This window comes from Humulus lupulus, chromosome 3 (assembly GCF_963169125.1).
Source record: "Humulus lupulus chromosome 3, drHumLupu1.1, whole genome shotgun sequence".
In the NCBI taxonomy this organism is placed as follows: domain Eukaryota; kingdom Viridiplantae; phylum Streptophyta; class Magnoliopsida; order Rosales; family Cannabaceae; genus Humulus; species Humulus lupulus.
Genome location: NC_084795.1, coordinates 280,640,511 through 280,651,839, shown reverse-complemented (window position 1 = coordinate 280,651,839; position 11,329 = coordinate 280,640,511). Strand labels below are relative to the sequence as shown.

At 36.4% G+C, this 11,329-nt stretch overlaps 1 protein-coding gene across 1 annotated transcript; it reads right to left on the bottom strand.

Moving 5' to 3' along the window:
• Positions 1-775: 775 nt before the first annotated feature.
• On the bottom strand, positions 776-2,173 carry LOC133825786 (uncharacterized). Its single transcript, XM_062258687.1, has one exon. It carries the CDS (start codon positions 2,171-2,173, stop codon positions 776-778), a length of 1,398 nt encoding a protein of 465 aa, XP_062114671.1.
• Between the last annotated feature and the right edge of the window lie 9,156 nt (positions 2,174-11,329).

The window sequence follows — 11,329 nt, the reverse complement described above, 5'->3', positions numbered from 1 at the left end:
AAGTTCCTGGTACTCCAACTCTTAATCCTGGCTGTCATTTTCTCAACCAGCAGTTTACATTCAACAGTTGAGATTCGCTTGGCACAGATTGGTATACCAAGATATTTAAATGGTATAGTACTTCTACTGAATCCTGACATATCAATTACTCTTCTAATTTCCTCCTCACTTATACCACTACAGTAGATGGCAGATTTTTTGAAGTTTGGGATCAATCCAGAGGACTTTGAGAACAACTTTAGCCCCTGCAACATTAGATATATGCTCTTGAAATCACCCTTGCAGAACAATAACACATCATCGGCAAAGCTGAGATGGTTAAGCTTTAAGTCCCTGCATCTGTCATGAAACTGAAACTCCTCCTTCTCCCCAACTTTTTGCATGATTCTACTCAAGTATTCCATTCCAAGGACAAAAAGCAAAGGGGACATTGGGTCCCCTTGCCTCAAACCTCTTTTCGCTGCAAAGAAACCATGCATAGATCCATTAAACATTAGAGAATACTTAGGTGTAGATATGCAAGCCATTATAAGCCTAATGAATTTTGCAGGGAATTTAAAAGCTTGCAATATCTCTTCTAAGAATCCCCATTCCATGGTATCATAAGCCTTTTGTAAATCCAGCTTTATCATGCAGTTGGGCCTACTTGATTTCCGTCCATAATGCCTAATTAGATCCTGACAAATCATAATATTATGAGAAATTATTCTGCCTTGAATAAACCCCCCTTGGTTTTGAGCCACAAGATCAGGAAGGACTTTCAGCCTACTGCAAATCAATTTTGTAGCCACTTTGTATAGAGCATTGCAGCAAGATATAGGACGGTAATCACTGTAGAATTAATCTCTTTTAACAGCTGCCCTGTATGTAGGAATGATAATATAGCTTCACTTATCTCGTCACCAACTAACTCCCAATTGTCTTGAAAGAAGTAGCTGCAATAACCATCAGGTCCTGGAGCTTTCATACCAGGGATGCTAAACACAGCAGCTTTAATGTCTTCCTTAGTAAACTCAGCTGAAAGAAAACCTACCTGTTGCCTAGATAGCACAGGTCCGTGAGCCATAACTGAGTTTTTAACTTGATGCCTATTGTCCATTTGAGTACCCAGCAAGGTCTGATAATAGGAGAAAAAAGCTTCAGTAACCTCATCAGGATTCTCCACCCTAATCCCTGCATTGATAATATAATATATCATATTTTGGCACCTTCTTTCTTTGATACTAGAATGAAAAAATGCAGAGTTTTCGTCACCTTCTTTGACCCAAGTAACCTTAGCTTTTTGAGACAAATATGAGTTGTAGTTTTTCTGTACCTCTGCATAATGTTTTCTGGCTTCCAATTCTTGACACTGTAGAACCACATTCAAAGGGTCTCGATGCATTTTATTCTGACAATCACTCAACTTCTCTTTAGCTTGCACATAAGCCATATGAATCTCTGAAAAACCCCTCTTGTTCAGCTCTTTAAAGATGGACTTAAGATTCTTAAGTTTAGACACAACTTGGTACATTTTAGTCCCTTTAACCATTTGATGCCACCCCCTACACACTTCTTGATGGTATTGAGGATGAGAAGACCACATTCTAAAATACTTGAATGGTTTCTTTCCATTAGGAATGTCAGAATGCACTATAAGAACTGCTGGAGTATGATCAAATATGCCTTCATTAAGGAAAATAGCTTCAGCATTTGTAAATTTGTCCATCCAAGCTTGATTCGCCATAACTCTATCAATCTTGGAGTAGATTTTATCTGATCCCTGCTGTTTATTACTCCAAGTATAGAAGTTCCCACTGTATTTAACATCTTCCAACTGACAGCCATAAACACAATTAATGAACTCATTATTCAAGTTGTGTCTTGCTCTATCCCCAATTCTTTCATCCCTGTTCAAGATGTCATTAAAGTCCCCAAGCACAACCCATGGGTCCATTCTAGCCAAATCCTGTAATCCTTTCCACAAGCTTTTCCTCCCCTCCTCATCATTAAATCCATATACAAAAGTGGCGAAAAAACTATGCTTATTGTCCACAGTAGTAACAGACAAATCAATAAACTGGTTTGAACAACTTAGTATACTTACATTGAATCTCAAAGGGTTCCAAGCAATTATAATTCGTCCTCCCTTATGCCACGCACTGTTGGATGTGAAGCACCAACCTGAGAACATATGAACATACAAGGCTCCAAGCTTTGGAGCCTTCACTCTCGTCTCAAGCAGACCAACTAACCCAGCTCTCTGATGGGCAATAAATTGCCTTACTACCTTTTGCTTATGCTGGGTATTGATCCCTCGGACGTTCCAGCATATTACCATATCCATTGGAAAGAGGAGGCCCTCCCCCTCCTCCCGTTATTCCCAGTTCCTCCACTCTCTGTTGGTTCTCTTGCATAGTGTCATTCTGGCTCTCCCCAGTCAGAACACATGTTGAGACCGTAGACTCTGTTAACGCCTGAAATGAGTTCAATGTGGATGGACCAGCCATAGAAGCCTTGTCTTTGACCCTCCACCCTTTCGTAATAGCCTGAAACCCATCATCTGTTTTTTTAGGTACCTCCGTTTCTTTTTCCTCTGATTTCTGAATCACCTCTTTAGCTATCCACTGTTGCTTTCTGCTTTCTTTCCTTCTGCATTCTTTAGTAGCATGCCCCATACCCTTACAATGCCCACAAATGATTGGTTTCCATTCATATGTGACACCTACTGTAACATTAGATCCAAATTCATCCTCAAATTCAATACAACTTGGAAATTCCTGCTGGAGACTAACTTCAATCAGAACACGAGGAAAATTAAGTTTATCTCTCTCTTGTGTAATCACATCTACCATCAAAGGCTTCCCCACTTGACTTACAATCTTGAATAGAGACTTTTGACCCCAATATTTCAATTCTAAATCCTCCAACTGAACCCAAATTGGAACTGTTCGTATATCCTCTTTCTTGAAATTAGTGTTCGGATCCCAAGCTTTCATAACAACAGGCCGCTTATTGAAGAATATGTATCCCCCCGTGAGTATAGCATCTCTAAATTCAATACTATCAAATCTAATAAGGAAAATGCCATATGAAAGCATACCCACTTTATCCACTCTGTCATTCCATAATCTTCTGGCAAAACCTTCAATCACGGAGAGAGGCGAATTGGCTCTCAGAACATAACAGACGATTGAAGAATTCCAAAAAGAAATCTCCTCTTCAATGTCTTCCATAGTGATTTTAATCTTGTTAGCCTTTTTCTGAAAAGAATTTTCTAGATTCCGAACCACATTCCCAGATCTAAGAACTGGAGGAGTAGCAGAGATACCTTTCGATAGAGCATTCGAACACTTTTGAGTAGCTTCAAGGAAAGCAGCAAACTCAGAACGAACCTCATCTTGCTGCTGCATTACCTTCAGAGATGATTTCGGGGACAAAGGAGCCTGAAACACATCCTGTAATGCAGGGTCATCACCTTGGTCCTCCGTACCTTCATCCTCATCTGTGAACTCAAGTGGCTCAATTCCTAAAACTTCCTCCATAGATTTAGTTTTTTTCACGTCCGCAGTAGAATTAGGACCTCTTTTCTTCTTCTTCTTAGCAGAACCCTTCAGCTTCCCCTGCATTTTGACTCTTGTTTTCGCCATGGCACCAGCCCACGAGAGAGCTGCAAAAGCTAAAAGGCGGGAAAACCCATATAATTTCTTTTATAAAAGAATTAGTGCACATTTTTTTTCATTTACATATTTGGTGTGACGGTGTATTAGAATACAAATAATATGCATGCTATGTCGATTGACAATCTGATCGATATGTTCTCGTCTCATCTTAATAATTCATCTATTACTTAATTCGTTATTTAAGTGATTATTTCTAATAATGGTTTTTTTATAGAATAATTTAAGTCTGAATATGAATTCGAAACGTGTTAAGTATAAAACTATAACACTAGCCGACAATACAAATATATATATATATAAAGAATATATATACTATAACACTAACCCTGCAATTATTTAGATCAAATAATATGCTTAATTATGATCTAGTAGATGGTGACAAGGGATGGTAATATTAAATAATTAGCTAAAGATATATTATAAGATATTTTATATTTGTACTTTATCTATATATATGCTAGTTAGTAGTGGACTATATAATATATCATATATATATAATCTTATATATTGCTACGTTATTTATGTATATTGAGGGCACATATCATTACTAGTTTATATTTTTTTAGATTTTGTGTTTTGGCTTATTACTTGTTTGGATTCTGTGTTTTGACAAATTATTTTTTGGACCTTATATTTTATAAAATAGTTCAAATAAATCCTTAAATCTGATTTTGATGAACAAAAAATTTAATATAACAACATAATTTTTAGGCAGAATGACTGTATTTTTGTTCTGAGTTGTTAGTTTGATGAATTATTTGTGATTTTAGTTCAAAAAACGTTGATCAAAATCAGATTTAGGGATCTATTTGAACTATTTTAGAAAACATATGGTCCAAAAAATAATTTATTAAAACACAGGATCCAAACAAGTAATGAGACAAATCACAAATTCTAAAAATATATAAACCCTATCATTATTTATTATTACACATAAATTTAATAAATTTCATATATAAATTTATTTGCTAGAGAAATATAATGAAGTAAAACATATCGCCGTTTTGTGTAAACGCAATATCTATTCTTTATAAGTTTGGAAAAAAGAATATCGGGCCACTGAAAAATACATGTAAATGATTTGGGTTGGGTTTTTTTCTTAAATTTTTCCTTGTTCTGTCATTTAGTCCCTAAGAACTTTGTTGTTTTCATTCAAGTCTTTAGATTTAAAAATAAATAAATAAGACCTTCTTGTTTTATTTTTCAGCAAAACTCTCAATTTTCTAAAGACAAAATTGATATTAGTTTATGTAGATTATACTCTTATAAAAATAATTATTTATGAAAATTAAAAAAAAAAATCACTCTACATTAAAAAAAAAATTGTTGAAAATATTCATTCAAAAAATATATACTTAATTTTAAAAAATATTCTGAAAAATTATACTACCGAACAAAAAAAATTAAAAAGTATTTATGGAAATAATTTTTATATAAAGCAAAATATTACATAAATTTACCCTTTATCTCCAAATCTCAAAGAATAGTTTAACATTATTTGTATACTTGATTTGATAGACAACAAGAGAGCAATGAAAGAAGTGTTTGTATTATTGAACCCCTAAATGATACAGAGTTGTGTTTTTATATATTGATTACAAAAGGTAATAGGATGTTATATAGTCTAACAGAATGGTAACCAATATAACAGATAAGTTAACAAAAGTAAACTTAGTAACTAATCTACACTCTCCTTAATAGCCCCCCTCAAATTAAGTGTGGATAAAGATTGAACACTTAGTTTGTCTCGAAGTAGTGGAAACTTGGAGCTTGAAAGGGCTTTAGTCAGGCAATCGGCCAATTGAGCAGGAGCAGGTATGTGGTTGACTTCAATCTGATGTTGCAGCACCTTATCTTGAACGAAGTACAGATCAATTTCAATGTATTTTGTGCGAGCGTGAAGCACAGGATTAGCTACCAACATGATCGAGCTTAAGTTGTCACACCATATCTTTGGAACCGTTGGAAGAAGAAGCTGAAGTTCTTGAAGAAGTGACTGAATCCAGGTGAGTTCAGACACAACCGTTGCCAAGCTTCTGAACTCTGCTTCAGTAGAAGACCTGGAGATTGTTTGTTGTTTCTTTGATTGCCACGTGACAAGGTTTGGCCCAAAGAAAACACAAAAACCAGAGGTGGACCTCCTGTCATCCGGGTCCGAGGCCCAATCAGCATCACAAAATGCGTCTAAGGAGTAAGAATAAAATTTTGTATACGTAAGACCATAGTCAAGAGTACCAGCTAGGTACCGTAGTATTCTCTTGACAGCAATCCAGTGGGATAGCAGTGGAGCATGCATAAATTGTGCTACTTTGTTGACACAAAAAGCTATGTCAGGTCTTTGTTCCCAATAAGAAGAGACTCTAGGGTACTCTGATCCTTAAAACAACAAAAAGAAGGATGAAATTCAAAAAACACATTATTGTCTTTAGAAAATTGGGAAACACTGAGCAGATTCTTTGTTATAGAAGGAACATGTAAAATATTCTTTAGCACTAAAGGAGAAGTAGAGTTAGGTGTAAGAAAGGAAGAAAAACCAATATTATTAATGCGCAAACCTGTCCCGTTTCCATATGGATCTGCTCATCATCATAGTACTCAAAGTTGGTGGCAAGATTGCTCAAATCTGATGTGAGGTGATTGGTTGTCCCTGAATCTGGGTACCAACTTAAGTATGAGACTGTTTCAGGGGTAGCAGACATGGCTTGGAGCTCGGCAAGAGCAGCCGTGGCTTGAAATGGTTGAAAAGATTCTGGTCCGGTGAATGACTTGTCAAAACGGTAGAAACACTGTCTGACTATATGCCCAATTTTCATACACATGGCATTGAGGACGTTGCCCCCATGTGTGAGTCGGACCACATCCAGAAGAGGAACTGCCTCTGAATCCAGGGGGAGGGAAAGAGCCACGAGTAGGACCAGGGACCTGACCTCGAAAGGAATTAGAGGAAACACCTGCATTGTATTGTGGACCACCATGAAAACTACCACGCAAGGAGGAACTGCCATAGCCACCACCTTTGTAATGTGAGTTTCCATGTTGATTGTACCCTGAGCGATGACCAGATGAACCAGGATTGAAAGCAAGATTTACCTCAGATTTGTTGATGTCAAGATCTTTAACATCCTTGGCAATCTGATACTCTTGTGCCATTAGAAGCGCTTAAATCTCAGCTACCGTGTAGTCGTCTTTCTTAGTGCTGATTGAGGTGATGAATACGCCATAGTCAGAAGACAATCCATTGAAGATTGCTTCTATGTGCTCCGAGGGAGATAGTCTGTGTCCTATCGAAGCAAGAAGAATCACCAATTTCTTGATCTTGAGCAAAAAATCGGTGAGAGATCCAGTCATTCTGGTATTACGAAGGGCAGTCTTGAACTGTCCTACTTTGGCACGATTTTGAGTTGTGTAGTATTCGTTCAAGGCTTCTTGTTTGAGCTGTGGTATTACACCCCACCATTCTTGTGAGGGTGTTCTCGGACATGGACGAAAGGAGCCAAATGACGAGACAATTGTCTTGTTGCTCCCAATCTTGATACTCCTCGCTGGGATTATCGGCAATACGATCAGCTTCTGTTGTATACATAGGAGGTGCAGAGTCTGCCTTGAGGTATTTTTGAAGACGACTCCCTTTGATTGCGACAAGAACTTGGTGACGCCATTGGAGATAGTTGTGTTCGTCGAGTTTCACGGAAAGAGAATGAGAAAACGAGAAGGAATTACTTCTAGGAAGGCCAAATTGGTTCGAGGTGTTTTGGGACGAAGTTCCGCCATTGACAGGGGTGGTATTCCAAGCTGCTGGGTTTTGGGTTTCCTCCATTGCCGAAGAAATGTGCTCTGATACCATGATAGACAACAAGAGAGCAATGAAAGAAGTGTTTGTATTATTGAACCCCAAAATCATACAGAGTTGTGTTTTTATATATTGATTACAAGAGGTAATAGGCTCCCTAATATGATTCCATCACTTTATTATTATTATAATGATAAAAAATTAATATGACCAAAATACCCCTAATTTTATAAATTAGTTAATTAAGAAAATTATGGGATCCAAAACACAGGATAATGTCCCACTTGAGTACTTCGCGATGAGCCGGGTGGCAAGGGCCCCACAGAACGTTCCAACATGAAAGTCCCTATAAATAGGGAGCACTTTCTTAAATATTTGAGGGGACGAGTAATGTTTTATTGTAACTAATATTAACTGTCAAACAAAGTTCTTTCTCTAATAAATATCAAATGTTAAAAAGATATATGCAAATGTCTCCATTGGTCAACAAAATCCTATATGGTATTTCATCAACTTTTTTTGGTAGATTTTTGCAAGTATTCCTGTTATCTCCATATTATCCACATTTTACCACATTTATTTTGCTTTGTTTGTCTACCACGTGTAACAACCCCATTTGTTGTTCCCCATGTTATCATGATAAACAGTAATATTTAATGACAAAAAGAATTATTAATCTTACTTTTACTAGATCCTCAAAATAAACAATAAAACTTGCTAAAAATTCTCAAATTTTAAAAACCTATATTTAAACATGAAATACTCACAAAATTTGTTTCAAAAAGTGTATACATGCAAAAGGAGATTCATAATTCGTTACCCAATCAAATTGTGCCCCAAAAATATAGTAGAGTGAGTCATCACCTGTTTAGTTATAAAACACGTGTTATTTCCCACGGTCGGGTCATATGTACATTCCACAATTATAATCTCTTGACGCTCACTTGACCATTTCTATAACGTCCCAAATTTCCTAATAAGACTCAAGGCCTTGATTAGGGGGCTAGGATGACAAATTTTGAAATTATGTGATTATATGATATTTATGTGTTTCATTATGTGATTATGTGAGTTATATTATAATATAACTTGATATGCATGTTTAGGTGTATTAATTATGCATACGAGCCGATTTCTGTTTAATTGGATAATTTTCATAATTTGACCCGTTTTGGGTATATTTGGCATATATGTGATATGTGTGTGGTACTTTATTATTATTTGGTTAGTTTGGGTTACTTAGCACGAAACGATCCTAGGAGGCAAGCTAGTGGGAAAGTCACAACAGGATCCATACTTGACTGGGAGTGAGTCAAGGGATATTTAACACATTACTGGGATATTGGGTAATGGGAATAAATATTTGATGATAAATTGTGAGTTAGTGAGATTATGAGAGAATTCTGGGAATTTTGACTATTATACCCCCGGGGGCTTTTTTGGGACCCCGAGCATTTGGATTTGCTTGAGGTTACTTAAGCTTGAAGTAACCTATCAGAAAATAAAAAGAATGTTCTCTCTCTCTCTCTTGTTCCCTTTTTGACAAGAAAACTCGAGTTTTAGGACTCGGATTCAAACAAGGATCAAGGCATAGCAATTCTATGAAAAATTATAAGCTTATTAGCCGAATGATTTAGTTGGGAAATGACTTAATCAGAGGTAATTGTTGCGATATTTTTTCTATGCAAGTGCACACACAGTCGCAATTCGTAATAAAATGGTAAAAACCAAGTATCGTCCTCAAGGACTGATTTATCAATTACCAATCAATCAATCTTTTTAATTCTATTTGATTAAACAATTTCAGAGATTTCAAACAAAGAAGAATACTAACCAAGCAAAATGAAAATTTAAACAAAATAACAGAGAAAATGAAATTAGGACAATTATGATCTATTTTCCACACTTTTATTTCCTAATGCAATAATTTATATCCCCTTCTCCCTATTCAAGAATAAGTTGCAAAAACAATTCATAATCTGGTCAAGATTTACAAAATTCAATCTAAATGACAACTTCCTATATTTCTATGGTAATTTGAATCATGAAGAAGGCATTAAACACGCAACTCAGTAAAATAGGCAAACAATTTAGATACTTTCGTTCTAAATTGAATTTGCATCCAAACAATCAAAGCATATCAAATTTCACTTTTCAGATTTCAATTTGATTCATGAAATAACAATTAGAGGTGATCAATCAATAATTGTACAAGTAACACAGATTGTAAGAATTGAAAGAGATGAAGAAGAACATGAATTCTGCATTAATCCATAAAAAAGAGTTTTCAAAAGATTCACATAATAGCCCTAAAGGAGAAATTAGCCCATAATATTCATTCTAGCAATCATAGAATTCAATTACAAACATAAAAATTGAAGAAGATGATGAAAAACACAAGAATGGATCCTCCAATGGGGTTCTCCACTCTCAGCCTTCGTCTCCCTCTGTTCAGCCCCTTCCAGTCGCAACATTATGTTTCTTAAATAGCCCTCCAATGTTCCCAAGTGAATAGACCAAATTGCCCTTCAAAAAGTGGTTTAAAATCTGAAAAATACGTAACCAGCGCTGTAGCGCTATTTACAGTGCCAAAATGCTTCAAAATCTGGTGCACTAGCGCTGTAGCGCTCTTATTATGGCGCTGTAGCGCTAAAGTCAGAATGGAACGAAACTCGTTTCGAACAGCCTGCAGCGTCATCTCATCGTATTTTGATCATAACTCCTTCGATATAACTCCGAATTGAATGATTCAAAAATCTATGAAAAGATAGGAGAAATATATACAAATTCTATTTCTAGAAGTGTTTCCAGAAAGTGAATAAATCATGGTCAAAATGCGGCTTGAAGTTTTAGACTTGCGTTATAGAGCATAAACGACGTGTGTTGAGCATCTTCAATGTAGTATTTTCCACACATAATGTCTTGAAACTCCACAATCAACACGAAATCCATCTTATTAATCATATTTAACATGTTTCTTCTCATTTCACTCCATATTATGCAATTGACCATTAAAACCTGAAACAAGAAGAAAACAAGCATAAATCTGCACTAAACAATCCTAAATAACTAAAAACACAACCTAAAACGATCTCTAAAACAAACCTAAAATGACCCTAACAGTAATCCAAGTTTTAAGTTTTCAAGTTTTTAAGCTTTGATTGGACTTTATGTTTTGATGAGTTTTTGGATGATTTGAGACTTGGGTTTTAATGGTTTTGGATAATTGGAATGTTTGGGAACTTTGTTTTTGGGATTTGGATATGTTTGGATAGGTTTTTGGAAGGTTTTAAGTGGGAGAAAACAAGGCTTTTGGCTAGGTTCGTGGTCAGGCCGCGACCCTATTCTTGGGCGCTGCAGCCCAGGCTTGATGAAGGAGGAGGCTTGCTATTTGGGCAGTTAGGGCTACGGCGCAAGGTAGGAGCGTCGCGGCGCTAGGCATAGGCAGAGATGGGTTCAGCCTATATTTGGAGGAGGGCTGCAGCGCAAGTCTGGTGTGGGGTCGCGGCGCTTAAGGGCAGTTTTGCCCATATTTGGATTTTAGCCGTGGGAACTTAATTCTAAGGGCCTGGGATCGATCCTACTACCCAGTTGAGTAGGATTCGATGTCCCGGAGGCTAGGATTGAGTTTGGAAGTATTTATTTACTCATTTTTTATGAGGTTTTATATTATGGTTGTGACTAGGTTATCACTAAGGCTTCAAAACCAGGATCGTGCTCGAAGGTCGTTCATTAGTAACATGTGCTTGGTAAGAAAACTATACCCATTATGTGATGCATATGATATATGTGATTATGGCATGGCATGAATGTGAAATATGGAATTTGCCAGAGCTTGAGTCCCTGTAATTGTGCATGATTATAATTATGCTTGTGA

Bases quoted from the DNA above. Each gene is read 5' to 3' on its own strand.
- LOC133825786 (XM_062258687.1), bottom strand. From the start codon at position 2,173: ATGTTCTCAGGTTGGTGCTTCACATCCAACAGTGCGTGGCATAAGGGA.